Source organism: Apteryx mantelli, chromosome 30 (genome assembly GCF_036417845.1).
Source record: "Apteryx mantelli isolate bAptMan1 chromosome 30, bAptMan1.hap1, whole genome shotgun sequence".
Lineage (NCBI taxonomy): Eukaryota > Metazoa > Chordata > Aves > Apterygiformes > Apterygidae > Apteryx > Apteryx mantelli.
The window spans coordinates 5,992,265-6,010,386 of NC_090007.1; the positions used below are offsets into that span (position 1 = coordinate 5,992,265).

At 47.5% G+C, this 18,122-nt stretch overlaps 1 protein-coding gene across 1 annotated transcript; it reads right to left on the minus strand.

Annotated features, from left to right (window-relative positions):
* Window positions 1-16,492: 16,492 nt before the first annotated feature.
* NFILZ (NFIL3 like basic leucine zipper) lies at window positions 16,493-17,401 on the minus strand. Its single transcript, XM_013944631.2, has one exon. It carries the CDS (start codon window positions 17,399-17,401, stop codon window positions 16,493-16,495), a length of 909 nt encoding a protein of 302 aa, XP_013800085.2.
* Window positions 17,402-18,122: the final 721 nt, after the last annotated feature.

The following is an 18,122-nucleotide window of genomic DNA, read 5'->3' on the forward strand; positions in this document are numbered from 1 at the left end:
ACTGTTCGATTTCGGTGACAGAACTGCACCCTCATCTTTTCCTCAAGCTGAGTCCTTTTATTTTCCACTCCCCCACACTTTTGCCTTCTTGTCCTTTTTTATTTCTCTGCTTTCTCTTTTCAGCCCCAAGAGCTCTTGGCCCTGTGAGGACTGATTATTTAATGCACCCACTCTAGTGGGCAAGGCAGGTTTAATCCCATTGTTTGCTGATGCTCTTGACGTCAACGTAGCAACTTTAATTTCACTTGAACACAGATTTTGTGTGAAGGGAAAAGCAGGACGGAGGTGTCTACCTCACCTCTCCAGCGCAGACTGCAGCCCTCCATCCCACCCCATGGCTGGATCCCTGCAGGCACCAACACACACACACAAGTGATTTTTTTACTGCACAGGGGAGAAAGAGCCATGGAAACTACCTCAAACAATGTCAAGCTCAGCACCAAACCCTTTCACAGAAAATCCCCAAGAGAAAAATCATGCCAAATTTACCAAACTGTTGTGAAACTCCCCCGACCTTTTGAAGCTGGTACGGGGTTTGGTGACAGCTTTTCAGCTGGCGACACATTTATTGTGCCCCTGGGCTAGACCCGTTGCAGTCTCTCCATTACCAGCTGTGTTTGGAGGCTGTTGGGGGGCCACACGGAACCACTGGGGCGAGGAGGAGGAACAGGAGCTCAGAGCTGCAGGGATGCTGCAGAGAGCTTTCCCACGGCTCACTGATGAGCACAGAGCGCTTGGCTCTCACATTGACTCAAACTAGCCACTTAATTTCCCCTGAAACTTTCCGGAGAAAACAAGCTCTTATCTTGCTAGAAACCCAGGCCATGGAGGTGGGCGGGGAGGAATGAGCAGCTCCTGGGAAAGGAGGGGATGGGGACAGGCTTGAGGGATGGGCACAGCAAGAGTGGCAGCCCAGGAGACCCAAATTTGTTCCGTGAGCCTGAAGGGAAAGCACTGGGGTGACCTGGTGGCTTTATTCTGCACCCCCGGTGTCAGCCAAAACTTTCAGCCTCTGCCTTTTTTTCTGTTCAGGCAAACTTAAAATAAAGGATTAAAAGAGGGTTTGGACTTTAATTCTTAAGTACTGCTGTGGTCCACAAAATGGCCATCACATTTGCAGCGTTTTTAGCCCAGCAAATCCCCCCTCCTTCTCTTTTTGCTTGACAAAATGCCTGAGCAGCAGCGTTTCCCCTCCTGATTGCCCCTGGGGCCTGGATCCCCTCCTGGTGCAAGCTGGGGGAGCAGAAAGGCAGAGAGGGGGCGAGAGAGGCTGATTTTGTTTTGGTAGTTCCTTAGCACAGCAGAGAAAATGAGGGGAGTGGCAGGACAGGAAAGTGGTACTTAATTGCAAGCAGGTGGGGGTTGCTCTTGGGACACCTGTGTCCGGCTGTGCGCAGAGGGCCACCTGCGTGTGTGCGGCTTCGATCAAATGGGAATGCCGGCAAGCTCTTCTCCAGAGGTTCAGCCTCGCCTCTGGCAAGGCGGTGTTGCCCAGCAGTGCGGGGTGCAAACCAAATATTTAAACCCGTCCCAGTTTCCTGCATTCCCCCGACACCAGTGCAATCCTGCACCCTGCAAAAAGCGTTGCTGCATTGCAGCCCCAGCAGCACCGCAAAGCCTCGGTCCCAGCGAGCTCCCACTCCTGACAACTTTGGGAGGCAGCCCTGAAACCTCCCCTCCAAAAGTGTTGGCGTCTCCACCGCTGCCCGCTCTGCCTCCCGCTCGCTGGCACGGTGCAGGGCACAGCCACCATGTGGGGAAGAAATTGCTCAGTGGCTCGACGCCTCCGTTTCCCTTCCATCCACCCAAAAGGTACTTTCTGCTGCCCACCAGCCTCTCCCCACGAAGAAGGACGGCTCCTTTCGTTGGCTCGGGCGTTGGGCAACGGCACCGCGAGCCGGTGTGCGAAGATCCCCGAAAGCTGGACGATGCCTGGAGGACTGGCACAGCCCAGCGGCTTCCCAAGAACTGATGCCCAGCACAAAGCTAGTGAGCGGCTGCAATCAGAAGCAGCAATTTTCCAAGCAAAACTGGATGCAACTTCTTCATGCCAAGGGGAGCAGGGCCGTCCAAGGCAGGGGGCAGGCTCCAGATCTGCTGGTCACCTCCCAGCTCACTTTTGGTGAGAAAATAAATACGCATTAAGTGAGACACTCTCCTGCACACCATGGCTCCAGGACCTAAAAAGAATAGGGCAACCCTATGTGCTTGGTGTTAAAGAGTTGCATTTTCACTGTCCTGGCAGGGCATCAGCTCCTCCGCGTGCATGTATTTTGTTATGAAGAGAAACCCCTTGGCCGTAAGTCTCAGAGAAATAAGGGACCAGGCAGAAAGGGCTGGTAGGATTTTGAGGTTAGTCAAAAATGCTGTGGTAACTTAGCGGAAAGTATTTTTCTGCTGTAATCTCGTTCTGATGCCAGGCCCAAGGGGTTTTGTGCTGTACGGAAGAAATGCGACGAGTGTGGGAGGTGTGAACTCTTGCTACCGCACAGGGAAGGCGGTGACGACCTGAGAGCTCAAAATGATGCTCCTCAGACTCCCTCCTTGATAGTGGCGTGCGCAAGTGGAAAAAAAAGAGGAGATTTTCGGCCTTTGAAAAAAAACAGAAAACAAAAAACCCCCAAACCAAATAGCCGTGAGACGACTGCGTCAGCAAACATTATTTAAAAGCAAAGACATTTGCTAGAATTGCTTTCTCTCTCCCAAGGGGAAGGCTTAACCTTTAGACACAGTCCTTTCGCTCCCTTCCCTTTCACTCGCACGTTTGCTGGTTTGAAGCAGCCCTTGACATCGCTCGGTAAAAATATTTTCAAGCAGCAAAATCACCACCGCCCGCATTGCAGCCCTGCCCCTCACTTAAATGCCGCAAAATCCCCCTCCACCCTCAATCTGTGCTTCCCAGGGCTGCAAACCTGGAGGTGACAAAAGCAAAAGCAGGGCTCAGCTTGGAGGATGGGGACCCTCGCACCCAGCCTGTCGTGGCTGTCGCGGCCAAGGTGACACCTCTGCCCTGACATGGTTTCGCAGGGGTGACGGCGTGGCGGTGACGGGGAACCAACTTGCTCTCTGGCCCTGGGTGCTCAGCCCAGTTACCGGACTGGTGCAAGCTCCTGCCGCCATCGATTCGTGATGGCCCGCAGAGGCGATGAGGACAAGGAGGACCTCTAAAATGTGGAGCAAGTTGTATAACACCCCGTTAGTGAGCCGCCAACGCTTCCTGGCAGGAAGAGTGGTGGGTGCAGAGGGGGCTGAGAGCGCTCTGCATGAGCCCGCTTAGCCTCGGAGACACCGCCGCGATCGCTGGGTGTCTTTAAAAAGATGCTCCTGGTCCCTCACGATCGGAAACATCACAGTTCTGGCTGCCCAACTCAGAATTGAATTGCTACTAAAAAAAAAAAAAAAAAAGAATATTGGAGGCTTTTCTTATCAAATTTTGACTTCTGAGCTTGCCATCCCTGTTTCTAAGGCGTTAAGAACAGAAACAGCTTTTTTCGGATGCAAGAGAGGCTCCAACTCGTTCAGGATGGCCGATTGCTGCTTTGAATGCCAAAACCTCGGAAAAAATAAAAGTTGCTGCTGCTGCTGGCAGCCGGAACGATTCGGTGTTTGTGCCTCCGGTCTCAGCCGTGCCCTGCATCCCCGAAAGTCCCCAAAGGCGTCGGTGTCCGACCCGCTGAAAGTGAGAGCCTGCATACCCACATCACCAAGGAGCGGCTCAGAAAGGTTTTTACCTAACTAAGGATTCATATTTTGACCCAAAATCCCAGCTCAGATTCTTTAGCTTTCATAGCCGTGGCTCAATAGCGAGGCCCAGTGGGCAGGACTGTGTCTTGGATTTCGACTGATGCCCTTTAAAACCAGGGGCAAATCTGGCCATTTCTTCTTCATTCGGCTCTCCAAACGGCCTGGTCATAAGTCCGGCTGTGCCACTCGTCCCCTTCTTGCAAGGAGCACCAGCTCCGTTCTCCCAGCAGCGAAATAAATGACAGCTTTTCAATTAAATCTTGCAAATTTGGCCCAGCTTGGGAGGGAGAGTCCCTGCTGTTGTAGTTAGGGGCTTGGGAGCTTTGAAGGCGGTGGATTTTTCCTGTGGTTTATGCTGCGCACATAATTAATCATCTTGTAACAGATACGCAGCCACTTGAGATTTCATAGCCACTTTTATATGCTGCTGTGTGGTTATTCAGAATCGCAGAGCAGCCGTGGAGCTGAAATTCAGGGCATCCTGCTTCGCTTTCACAGCTTGGTTGGATGCAACCCAGGTGCAGATGTTTACTTGGGCAGATCGCACTGAAATTTCATGGTGGTATTCACCGAAAAGCATGTTCTCCTGTTTCTCCAAGGCTCTGGAAAGTAAAAATGCAAGAGCATCTTTTATTTCCCTCTGAATTTTGTGTATCAGTATTCCACTTTTTCTCAGTTTTATGCTTTCCCCCCCCCCACTCTCACTAGGGAAAACCCCCAAAGATTTTTTTTATATATATTTTTAACAAGCAATTCAAGAGGAATATCTGCACTTATGTCAGTTGGAAAAATGTTGAAACAACGAGAAAGAAAACCTGGGCTCTATCAAAACTTTCTTACTTTGTCTAAGAGCTTAAGACTGCCCTTAACGAGGTGGCTGAGCTGCACGTGCTCCCTTTTTCATCCTTTTTTGGATCCTTCTGATCGCCTTGAGCTAATAACGATTTTTCCCCCTTCTTAATAAGTACCGCAGAAAAACCACCAAGCTGAGGCCTTGTTGTGATAAAATCACATTAATTCTTACTCATTTCTGCCCTGGAAGACATTAGATGCTCTCTTGATCAAACTCATTGCAATTTCACAGGGGATTATAATTCGATGGGCAGCGCTAAGGGGGCTCCATCCCTGTGCAGGGAGCAAGAAACCACCTGGGTAATTCGGCTCCAGAGCTAGCTGCGCTCCGAGCTGCTCCCTGCTATCATCTGTTTTCCAAGCCTGTCCCCAAAAGACTGTCATTAACTCTAATAACTGCATTAATACGATGAAGTTGGGTAGCGGAGAAGCCCCCGGTACCCCCCAGTCTTGCCTCTGCGCAGATGCACGCTGTTTGAAGGGGAGATTAGGAAAGATGCAGATAGGTATTTTATCCCCCCCTGGGAACTAGGGAATAAATAAATTGAAAAAAATCATCCTAACCAGCTGGCTGCCAAGATGTGGCTGGTGAAGTTCTTCCCGTCCAAAGTTGTTTTCTCCACACACACACACACAAAAAAACCAAAAACAAACCCATGACTTCAATTCTGAACCTCTAACATTTCTTGAGGTGGGGGGGAAAAAAGTGCCGACAAACTGAAAACCGCTATCAGATCACAAGCCTTTCATATGCGAGCGAGGAAAATGAAATAATTTTTTAGGCAGTTCTAGTGGCTGATGCATGGGAAAACTCTGCTCCAGAGGGATTGCACCGGTGAGCAAGGGGAAAAGGATCAGAACTGAAGAGTCAGGACTGGGGATCGATTGTGGTGACACTGATACAGTGGTATTTAGCCGGGTCTCGCACGCCCTGGATGAGCGCGGCGGCCGATAGCCAAGGCACCGCTTGGAGACCTGAGTTTTCACGCAGGAAAACAGAGCTGGCAGGTCCATGCAGGGCTTCAGCAAGGGCTGACGGCCAATGGATGAGTCCCTGGAGGTGTCCTCTGGGTGCCAGGACACCGATGCTCCTCCCTAATGCTCGGCCATTCCCGGACGGTGCACCGGGGACCGGGGGATGACCTGGGCAGAGGACGCAGTGCTGTCCTACTTTGTCCCAACCAGCTCAGCTCGAAACAAGCAGAGAAAGGTGCAAACATGAGGACATATCTGGGCCTCCTGTTTCTAACAGCTGAAGCCTTTTCTCGCATGCCTGGCACCCTCCCAGCAGTGCAGCGATGTGGTTAACATGGGGGTTTCCTCCCTTGAAGAGGGACACGCTGATCCCTTGGACACACAACCACAACGCTCCTCACGCTGCTTTCGTTGTGCAGCCAGTTTGCATCTGCAACAAAGAAAACCTCCAGGCTTTGCCTCTGTAGCCTGGCTGGCACTTTTGTCTCATCTGGCAGGCAAAAGGCAGCGCTGTAGACCTGCAAGCAAGCTAAAGACGTGTGTTTTGAAGACTTGCCCATGCAATGTGGTCCCACATACCTGATGTGCACCAAATGTGCCTGCTGGTGTCATTCCCTCCGGACCCCAGGGCTGTACAAGCCCATGTGGCCACAAAGCTTGGGATCTGTGCAAAGAACAGGGATAAAATGCAGGGGCACCGAAAGAGAGGAGATGATTTCTAGGTTTAGCTTAACGTGGTAGCTTAACCCAAATTCTGCTTGGGGATTTTTTACCCAGCAAAACGGCATTTCAGTGGGTGATGTGCAGGTTTGCTTCACCCTTGAGTTTGAGTTAATTTATGCAAACATCAATAAGCCAAGTTTTCTGGCAGAAAAACAAGTGGAAATACAGTGTGACTCCGCTTAAACGCCACTGCGGGAAAAAACTCAGCTGAGCACAGAACTGGGAGGACAGGGTTAGTCCAGTGCAGGAGACACAGCTCGGTCCTTGCTCTGCTGCAGCCTCACTGCACAGAGGGTAAAAAGAAATCCTGTAATCCCCCACGCTCGAGCCAGTAACACAGCTCTTCCTCACCGGGGCGCTGGGACGCTGCCGATAGCAGCAACTGAGCGATTTGGACGCCTTGGCGCTGAGCATACAGGAACTGCAACAGGTGGAAGGAGAAATTGGAGGTGGAAGAGTCTGGTTCGCTTAGAGTTTTGGGGATGGAGGTTAGGTTTGGGTGCAGGATTTGGTTAGCTGCTGTTTTATCCAAACCCAGCCCTAACACATCACAAATGCAAAGATGACTTTTTACATATTAAAAAATATCAGATGAGCTTTTAATCATTCCGGAGCATTGCTTTCTGTTTGTTTGTTTGAGGTCTAGGAGTTGTCAAGCCTCCCCAGGTCCTTCTGATGTTTTAGCACACTTATCAAGTATGAGTAAAGCTACGTGCGAGAAATGAAAGATTGTGGTCTTCAGAAGAACTGATATGAGAAAGCCAGCTTAAAGATGAATACCTTAGTGTAGTCACACTTCTTGTGCTGCACTTACTAAATTTTACAAGCTAATGTAAGGGGCTATACTTTCTTTTTCTCTTTTCTTTTTTCTACAGGGTTGAGCATGAATTTGAAACACTGAGTATCTGATAAGAGCAAGATGTATGTTAGAAGGCAGCTACATATATACAAACTCCCACGCACCCAAGATGCCTCTTCAATAATCACTTTATCTTAACACACTAGCAAGCATTACTGCACATCAGCCAGGGTATTTGGTAGCATTAGGAGCAGAGACAGCAACTCCCAAAGTGTTTTACATTAAAAGGGAGCTGGATCATGTAACTTACTTCAGCCCTTTGCAAGCCACAAAGCTAAGTTCTCTGGTGCGTGAGCCTGCAGTCCTGGTGGGCATCTCTGAGCTGTGTCTCTAGTTATACTTTCAGCTTGTCTTTGCACTGAGGATGGATGGGCCTCATGGACATTTTGAAGTTCACCCTGCCAACATCACCACAGGACAGATGAGGTCAAGAACCCCTGGACATGCAGCTCTCCACCATGGAAATGAGTCCCCTGGAAGCCAAAGTCTGCAGGCACTGAGCCTCAGTGCTGTCTAACTTGCTATGAACTAAATTGCGTTGTTGAGGATCTGATCTTCAGTTCCTTCCTATTCCTATTAGAAAGATGACTGGATATGAGCACAAGGGCAAATTTAATCTGGGATATCTTTTTCAGCAGGAAACCAATAGGTATGCAATGCAGGCAGCTGAGAGCAGAGCTGAGGGATTCGTGTGAGGAGCAGCTCTCGTGCAGCTAATAAGGAGGTTAGTGCAAGATAAAGGGCAGAAATGCTCTTGCTGCCTGTGGTTGATCAATCGAGCCCCATGCGATCTCTCTGCGTAGGAAACAATAAAAACCAGCTGTAACTCCAGCGTCCGGAACCTGCAAGTCACCACAAGGGTAAAAGCATCGCTGTAAAAGCAGAGATGCGCTGTTGCGGCCCCACACGTCCTCCCCCTCTGCTTGCTCCTCTGGTCTTGCCTTGCCCAGCTGGTCTCAGCTGGCCTCGATCCAAGCAGTCTTCAAGCAGCCGTCAAGCAGGCTTCCCGTAGCAAGCAACCTCCCGAGCGCTGAGTTTCACCACCTGGCTTGCATTAATACTGCATTAATTCTTGCATTAATACTTGCATTAATGTGCACCCTCAGCTCTCTGGGGAATGGCAAATCCATGACATCAGGGCAGCCTGGAGTTGAAGGCACCGACACTGGCCAAGTCACCTGGGGTTTATGATGGTGGAAATGTGAACCAGAACGGGTCGACTATTTTCTCTTCCATATAAAGACCCACCCTCATGTCTAGAAGTAACCTCCCAGGACTGACAGAGAATCCTATAGGTTGGGGGTGGGGGAATTCAGTTCAAGTTTGAGGCTTAGCTGCCTGTGTCTCCTGTCTGAATGGTGGTTTAGGGCAGACGTCTACACCACCGCACTGCAGGAGGTGGGAGAGGGCCCACAGCCTTCAGGATTTTGAGCCATTTTGTAGTGTGAAGTCTTGTGGCGGTGGGTGCTTATGTCCTTTAAAAGCCAGAATTTCTCCCAAAGTGGTGTGCATTAGCAAAATATGGTCCATCTACAGCTAAGCTGCTTCATTCCCTTGTAGCTGGGGCTACGATGTAGGACAAGTTCATTTTGCAAATGATTAATGCCGATAGTTGTGTATGGTTTGACATTTTCCCTTCTAATTATTTCATAATAGTGGAAACATGGCCAAGATGAAATTTCAAAGAGATTTTTGAAATGGCATTACCCTTATGTGCACACCCGAGTGCTATACAATAGGTCAAGCAGTGGGGTATTCTGAATGTAATGCTTATTTCCAGAAGTCATTGCTAACTTTTCCTACCTCAGTAATGATTCAGTTTTGGTCCTTCGCATGACCTAAAGGTCATCATTAACTCATCTTCTTAAGGGAAAACTCTGTAGTCATCTCTCCATCTAACACCACGAAGGTGTGAAAAACAGTGCTTGAAATGTGAGAGGGTTTTTTTGCCTTTTTAGAGAGTGCAGTGTTTGGCAGCAGAAAAATGCTCTTTTCAGATGCACAAAGACAGAAGAGCATTTGGATCTGACCAAAGCTTCATCCAGCCTAGAAGCTGTCTCCAAAACTGGTGGATGCTTAAGAAAAACTTTGTGAGAGCAAAGGGAGCTTCCACTGCCTTCCCAGTTCCTGCGGTCTGCAGTTTAGAGACTTCCTGAGCCGGAGAGTCTATCCACACCTCTGTGTTTAATTGCCCCTGATGGACTTATGCTCCCTGAACTTGTCTAATCACTTTTTGACCTCATTTATATTTCTGGCATCCAAAACATCCTGTGGTAACAAGCTCCACGGTTTAACTGTGCACTGCATGAAAAAATACTTCCTTCTGCTTTTCTATTTTAAAAAAGTTCTGCCCACTTTCATTCAATGCTGGCTAATTCTACATTATGGAAAACAGTGAGCAATTGCTCCCTGTTCAAATGCTACAGGTCTTGCATGATGCATATTTAGATATCTGTAGCGTGTCCCTCTCAATTACCTCTCTCCCACTTGAAAACCTGGCATCTTAGGCACCATCCTTGCCCTCTCTTTACTGCATCTTTTTGAAGGCAGGAGGACCAGAATGGCACACAGCGTTGAAAGCGCGAGCTCACTAGGACATCAAAATTGCTCTGCAGAGTGCTGTTAATTTGAAGTTATCATATGTGACTTGTTAAGGTCATGGCTTTTTCCTATGTGCATTAATTTGTATTTTTCAACATTAAATTCCCCTGCATTTTCTTCCACAGTCGTTCAGGGTGGTGAGATCTTCTCCGACTCATTGCAGTCATTTTTAGTTTTTGCCAGATTGAATAATTTTATGATACCAGAACCTTTTTTCATTTCACTATTTCCCCCTTATTCTCAACCACTTACTGCATGTGTTTACTATACAACAGATGCCACTGAGGTGCTACTCAAAATAACACCTATAACTGTATTTCCTGGAATTTGTGGGAGGCTTTTAAGTACTTTCCATTATGATCAGCAAAACTGTTGCCTGGTATAGCAAAATGGTTATATTTTTTAAATTTGAGAAAAAAATAGCTATTGATTATGGAAGGAGGATATTTGCAGAGGGGAAAGCACTGCTTTAAAAATACATATTAAAACAGCATTGCAAGAGTGAGATTTGCTTGTGACTGACCAGAACATTAAGCTCAGAAGGCAAAAGAGTTTCATGAAAAGTTTAAATGCCACCGAATGCTTCATCTCTGCTGCAAGGAAGGGGAAAACCACAGTCCTGGGCTCCCTCTCCTCTTGGTCTTTGTGGCCCTCGGCCCCTGAATTCCTGGCTGCGCAGCAGCGGCGGTTCAAGCGGCCGGAGGACAGTGCCCAGCTTTGCTGCAGCAGCTGGGCCAGGAGCTTCCCACAGGGTCTGGGAAGCCGTTTTGAATCCTTGCAGCCTGCAGAGGGAATTGAAGCACAATCTTTCATTTCCTGGGGAAGTGCTGTAACCACGAGCTCGTATGCAAAATAAAAGGCTGATATTTATACACCATTTCTTCCTCCGCTGGTTGTGCTTTCTAATGAAAGTGATCGCGGCGGCCACGCTTCGGTGCAGCCTGGGCTGGCCACGTGTGCCAGTGCTTGCTCACCGGAGGAGCGCCACAGCGGGACCGCGGCCAAGCTGCCACCCCAAACGTGTATGTGCATGTGTGTGTGTGATTCCTCCTGCTCAGGTGCCTGCAGGATGAGACACCGGCGATGCTGGGACTGAGGTGTCCCCTCTTGGGCTTGTTCTCACTGACGCTAGCTAGTTTTTGCCTGCAAATCTCCTCACCCACTTTATTTCTCGATTTCACCTCTGTAAAGAACAAACATCACCAAGTAGTATTGATACACACAGGCCTGTAGTTGCCAGTGGAAACTGGGCTGACATTAAAACTGTGGCATTAGTTTACAGTTGCTTAACCATGGATCAAATCAACATTACAGTCAAATACAAGTTGGTCCTGAATTAGGATGGTGCTTTTGATCCTTCCATTCTGGTAAATATCAGAATAGGTTTCCAAAGAGATGCAAGCAAGCTCATGGGGAGTAGATCTCTTAATCAAGGCTGACCAGTACTTATAACAAAACCTAAAATAGATACAAAATGTTTATTTGTGGAAAAATATAAAACACTTTCCACCTTCCTCCAATTATGCCTTTTTTTTTTTTTTAACATGGAAGTGAGCAAAACAGTTCAAAGGTGCATAAACTTTTAGACATGCTTCTTTCTGTCTTTTTTTTGCTTTCTTCCCTCCCATGTGGGACCAAAATGGATTTTGATGCAAAATCTTCCCAAGAGATTTCCAGTTCAGATTTGCAAAACTATGTGATTACAACGTTTGACTCAGCAACCGAAATCAAGGCTGTGGAGTCGAACAGGACGTGGAATGGATTCCCCCCACCTCCAGGACTCCTGGGGCCAGTGAAGAATACAGTGAGCAACCCACTCCACCTACATCCGTGTTCATCCATACCCTCCCACCCACTCCCCGCAATGCCTCACCGTCATGTCTTTCCCCAGACACCGCGTTTTTCCATCACAAAAGCGAACAGGGCCCCCAGGCTCAGGAAACATGAAACATTTTACTCACCTCCCTCCTTCAGACTCACACACAGTTGCTTTATTATATAACACTCCTCCCTGTAATTAATCAACTCAAAAACTACTTAAAACTGCTTTGGAACAAAAGCTGGTTAATGAATTAGCTTTTAAGCTTGAGCAGAACCAGAAATCAGGTCAGATGCCTCCCAGGCAAGCCCTCTGGCTCTCATTACCTAAAGCAATTAGTTTAATAATCACTCTTATTTGAAGATATTATTAAATAGCCAAATTGGGGCAGGGATAATCAATAGAGAGGACTGGATCGCCCACAGGCTACCAGTAGGAAACTTTCTCAAGGACAAGGCAGTACAAGTGGAGATAAAAGCGCGGAGGGAGCGGAAATACCCTCCCCGTCTGCATCTCCTCCCACGCGTCCTAGGCCAGGTGTGCAGCCCCAGAGGGGAGGAAAAGCTAAACCTGGAAAAAGAGAGACATTTGAGAGAGGAGCACAAGGTGGCGTGAGATAAAGCCAGGTGTGGAAACAGGGCTGGCTTATCTCACACCTTTTCATCCTCTCCTGCTTGCTCTTCCTGCTGCCATCCCACCCTTCCCGGCAGTTTACACTGCCGTTAACTCCGACTCCAGGTTCAGCCCCCAGCTCGTGCACCAGCAGGGAGACAACAAACAGGAAGCATTACTCATTTCTTAACACTCTTCAGAAGAAGCGTGTCCGCTCCCTGAGAAAAATCCTGGCTCTTGACACCTGCAGGGTTAAACTGCTCGGGGCCTGCTCTGCCAGGGACCATCTGCAGCACAGGGCTGGGGCCACCTCCTCTCTGCTAGCACCGAACTCAGCCTGTGCTGCAAAACACATCCTAAATAGCAGGGTGAGCTAGCCTACACTAAGCTCTGTCGCTAGGATAGACTGCTGCCAGTACCTGAACTCACTTGTTTACAGCTTGCTATATTCTGCAATGCTTGCAACAGGCAGCAAGCCAGAGGAAGGCCATGGAAGAGCCTTCCCAGTGATGCTTGGGAAGGGCAGCCATAGGGCAGAGGTGATTTTTTTTCTAGCAAAACAATTTCTAAGCCTTCTTATTGCTATGGTCTGTCTCTACCTGTTTGGAGGGGAAGGGAGGACGGGGGGAATAGCACAGGAAATCGACACACTTGTGGTTTCTTTTAATCTGCAAGCATCACTGTGTCAAGTTTCACACCTGAAGAGCAGTTGCAGTACTCTGGTTTCCCTTCATCCCCATGAGTACAGTAGTGCTGCCCCCATTGCACCGCAGCTTGGTGCGGGATGCTGTTTAATCCTTGCCCTTCTTCACAGTTCCCTGTGCTCCTTGTGAGCAGACCTTATCTCCAGGGGATGTATTTATCATACCAGTCGCTCCTGAGAAGGAAAGCTTGGCAGTGATACAATCCCAACAGGCCACTTTTGGAAATAGAGTTTTATTAGGCACAACATGTTGATACACCTTATAGCAAAGTGCAGATCTCCCTCTGTACAATTCACATTAAGGGCATTCTTCTTCCAAACCGAGCTAAGACGTGAGGATTATATCCCACATCAGGCTGTGCCGTTTGTCCTTTTACACTCTCTTATTATTGGCACATTCATTTATTATCAATAAAATCCTTTCTAGAAAAATATCCCCGACAACTGTCCTCGTTCTGCAAAACCTGAAATTTTAACAAAAACAGTGTAATATATAAAGGTACTAGGCAGTTCTGTGAGCAGCAAAACTGGGAATGTGAGTTATGATGTTGAGCTCCTATGTTATTCTCCCAATTTCTAGCAGGGCTGGGCAGGCACGGTAGCTTTTCTATCAGTACGGATATGATAGATTGGCCTCCTCTGCCCCAACCACCTATTTTCATGCAATCTGAAGTTACTTATTCTCTTTGAGATCTCTTCTCTTCCATCAGATTGGACTGTATTTGTCCAACAAGTCAAAAAAATGTTTAGGGATGACAGACTGGCACAGAAACACAGAACTGCATTAGCCTCATTTCCTTAGGAAACAAGACAAAACGTGGAAGAGGTAGAAAGAGAAAACTGAGGATGAGAAATTACAGATATACCTGGAATACATCCCTGAGAACTATCTTTGGCTACTGTTTTGTAAAGCAAATGAATCACCACGCTCAGCTACCTTGTAGGTGTGGCATATCCTGCATAATTCAGCACTAAGATACAGCAGGGAGAAAGCAAGGTCAAGAAAATAGGGGGACATATGAGCCCAGTAGTCAGTACTGGAAACCTGAACATGAATTTTACACTTTCCTAGTTTACACTTTCTTCCTCTGCCTCCACACAGCACCACGTGTACCTTGGAGCTATGCGTTTGACAGCTCTTTGGGCGCTCAAAATCCAGACCTAGATCCTGAGTCCTTGGAGTGAGCCCAGGTCTGAGCGCAGACAGCAGACACTGTGCAGCTCTTAAAGTGAGGAGGCTGAGGAACGGAGTAAAGTAGGTCTTAATGTCCTTAAAGAAGCTACTGCTCATTGAGGCTAAGCTAGTTTTAAGCTCAATGTAGCTATAGCAGCAGAACCTGCTCATGATGTCGGGCTGCCCTGCACTGAGCTCTGTGCTATGCTGCTGGCAGTCTCAGGTTGACTGGGTTAAAGTACTTCGGCTATATCTAACTTACTCCACACTTACTGCCACCGCTGCAGTGCAGACTCTCCCAAGCAGTGGGAAGGCAGGATGGACAAGGAAAGTGGCCATGCAGGTACCCTGAGGAATACATACACTATTTGCAGTATGTGCACAGGTAAAAAGGGAGCAAAATGCTTTAAAAGCCTTTAGGGGCTGGACCAGAAGGTATTAGATAATATTAAACAAACAAAACTCTGGCGATCTGGAACAGAGCAGTTTCCTGAGAGACAGAATGGACACCCCTGTGACCTGGAATAGTTAAACCTAATGTTGACACAGTGCTAGAAATATCTCGGCATGGATGCTCCTTGAACACCTGGAGAAGGGGCAGAATGTCCTGCAGGAAGCACCATACAGGAGCAGAACACCACCTTGCCCAGCCTGAGAGCAGGCTTCCAAAAAGAACTAGAGGCATCTAGTCTGCAGATGCTTCCTAACGCATCTCACTACAATTTTTTGGTGAGTGAGCAATTCCCACAGCCCAGCAGACACATGTGAAGCCTCAGGGAGGTGAGTGAGCTGGAAGAGTTATCCTTGCTGTGTGCACTTCCAAAGGCCAACTGCAATTGCTAAGCAGTGCTCCAGGCTGGAGAGCCATCTCGCTCCAGCGGGAACTTCAGTCCAAGAGACGCAGATGTTAGAGCCCATTCACAGACAGCACAGCACTGAGTAAATTATGTTAAGTAATGACTAAAGCAAGCAGCTCTGTCCTTGGGACATGAGGGGCATCACGAAGCTTCTCGGTTTGGGCACAACAGTATAAAGTATCAACAAAGATGACTCTGAACCACTGTCCCCAGGTATCGCTCACATACAAGTCCTCCCTGATATTTCCTGATAAAGGGAACCTACCAGACAGAACATGTTATGCACCACCTCTTGTGCCCTGGGTACCTTACACTTCTCAGTCTGCTGGCTCCTTCATATAGGGGTGGAAATCAGTTCCTCCATGTCCAGGAGATCTCTGAAGCAGCAATGTAGCCTTTACTGTTTTTTGGAAAGTCCAGTCCATTTTGCTCCATGTCTGTGGCTCATTCAATGATGCTACACACTCTGCATCAGCACGGATCCAAAAGTCACAGTCTATACTAGACTATCCATCTAGAATACTAAAGTATTATCTTCCTCTATTATTTCTGAGTGTTGCAAAGATGCCAGGCACTGAAACTCAAGAGAAACCATCAGTGCCAGCTCTTTGGTTCAGCCTCTTAAACTTGGACAGTGTCATCAGTGAGTACATCCAACTCTGAGTCCAGCACTGCCAGTCACAATTTACCTTGATTAATGTATGCAGCCATATGTTAACTAAGATGCTCACTTGCATTTTAAGCTGGCTAAATAATTTAAAAAATCATTTAAAAAAATCTAAAATGTTGAAATGCTTTCTATTCAGTTTACTGACAATTCTGGTAAAAATTTTTATTTTTTTATTTTTTATTTTTATTTTATAAATAATTCATTTCAAAATAAGGAAATGTATTGGCCAACTCAGCTAAAGGTGAGAGAATGTTTTATAAAGGCAAATTCCAAATATGGAAAGGTCATTTCTGAAAAATGCCTTATTTATTATTGCCAGTGTAAATCTACTGCCTTTTTAATCACTCTACTTTTTCTTGCTCCAGACAGCTAGGGTGAGAAGGTCTGTGAAGCTGTTTCCATCAATAGCTTCAAATGTCAAACAAGCCCCATTTAAGAGGATGAAGGAGAAAGAAAAAAAAAAAAAGAAACAAAAGTAAGAAAGGGAATTAAAATGGTTGCCACACCAAGCAGCTGTAGTTGTGGTGTGGAGCCACTATTGTATTACATGGTGTGGCTACCATCGCCACTATCTTAGCCTCTTCCTGCCTTTGGTCCTTTCACACTTTAGTTTGGCGTGTGAGCAGGGTGAAACTGTGACTTACTCACACAGTGACCACAGGACCTGGCAGGTCTCCTATGGTAAGTGGAGCATCACAGCCAACATAGGGTGTCAAATGTAATTGTGCTGTAGTGATGCAGCCCAGGCCTATAAACCCACTATCATTTATGCAAAACAGAGAAAACTGCATCCCACTTTGAAGCATAAGACCTTCCCCTCTCTCTCTCTCCCTCCTTCCAAACCCCTCATGTCTTTGGAAGGTCTTGCATTGGCCTTCTAGAGCAGGCCAGTCTTCTGCCATGTCAGTGGGAGTCCAAGCTGCCCTCCTCCCAGGTGCTGAGGGCTTTGGTCTTAATTCGGAGTTTGTGAGGCAGAGCAGAATAGCTTCGGCCCTTTGGGTGGTCTTCTGAAGGGCAGGGCAGGCTGTATAGGGGTAGGGGAGAAATTTTGGGCACCTGTTGCTCATCGTCTTCATCTGAGACAGTTTGGGTGCTTTCTTTGCTCACCTCAGTTAGGCTGGGGGAAGGAGACAAGAAGCAGGCACTGTCTGACAAGGGGAAGTGGTAGGCATATTTGTCTGGGCAGTGATAATTGAGGAAAGGAGAGCAAAATGTGGATCTGAAGGCTGAATCAAGCCTTTTTGACTGGTGAAGGCTAAGGTCACACTGGGTGCCCATGAGAGCCTGCTGTGAGTCACAGCTGAGGATATTTCTGGATGGGTCAAAGCTTTTGCATGAAAAATCAGCTGTCTTCAGCACCTTCGGCACAAAGCTATTTGTCCTGAAGAAGCAGGAATCCCTAGCAAAGGACTCTGCCTCGGGAAATGGGGGGACAGCTTTGTGTCCTCCAAAATAAATTCCCAGCAAGTCCTGGACAGAGCAGCCCTGATGGGTGCCGGTGTCTGGGCTGATGAGCCCAAAACGCAGTTTCAGGGACAGCAGCTCTGTCCTGAGGATGGCATTCTCCTCACTGAGAGCAGCCAGCTGGCTCTCCATGGCGAAGTCATTGAGACGCCTCTTCTCCCGTGAGCGCTTGGCTGCCTCGTTGTTCTTGCGCCTCTTCTCCCAGTACATGTTGTCCTTCTTCTCATCCGGCATGAACTCCCGCTTGCGTCGGGAGGGCCCACTCACCTTGCTGTGGAGGAACTTAGCCTTGCTGTGCTGAAGTCCAAGCTCGCTGATGGTGCTCAGTGGTGCCATGAAGTTTTCCATGGTCGCCAATGCACCCTGTGTTCTGCCAGTGGGAACCTTGGATGGTAGAATTAAAATATAAAACGATTACCACTAAAGGTCCTATTAATTAATAACAATAAATAAATTAATATAGCCATATCATCATTTTATCTGTGTTGCATTCACACTCAACACCAAGTTGAGTACTATACAAGCAAGTAATCTGAGTTATTTCTATTGTTTTGAAGCCATGATTTCAAAATAACTGTCAGCATATCAGTGTACTTCCATCTCACCGGTGTCTGCAAAGCGAGTCATGGGATGCCCCAAAAATGTGTGTGATTGAGCAGGGAAAGAAAAGATATTTTTGCTGGAACAATAAACAAACAAATACTTTGCCTAAGTGAATTCAATCAGGAAAACAAAAATTGCTCTTGCATACTACTTATCTCCCGCTGATCTCAAACTGCCTTACAAAGGAAATAAGCCTCATTGTCCCTATATTACAGACAAGACAGGCACAGGGAGGAGAACTGATTTACCTCAAAGTCACATACCTTAGCAGCTGAAGCAGGAACACAGACCTACTGCGTTCCTGCTCAGTCCCATTTTCCCTCAGAACTCCAGGTCTCAGTCTGGTAAGCTGGTTTATGAGGACTGTGATTTTGCGCAACATGTGGATGAACTCTGTGAAAATACTGTCTAGAAGTTTGCAAGTACTTGCATGGTATGTGCATGGCATCAGTGTGTCACTAAGTAC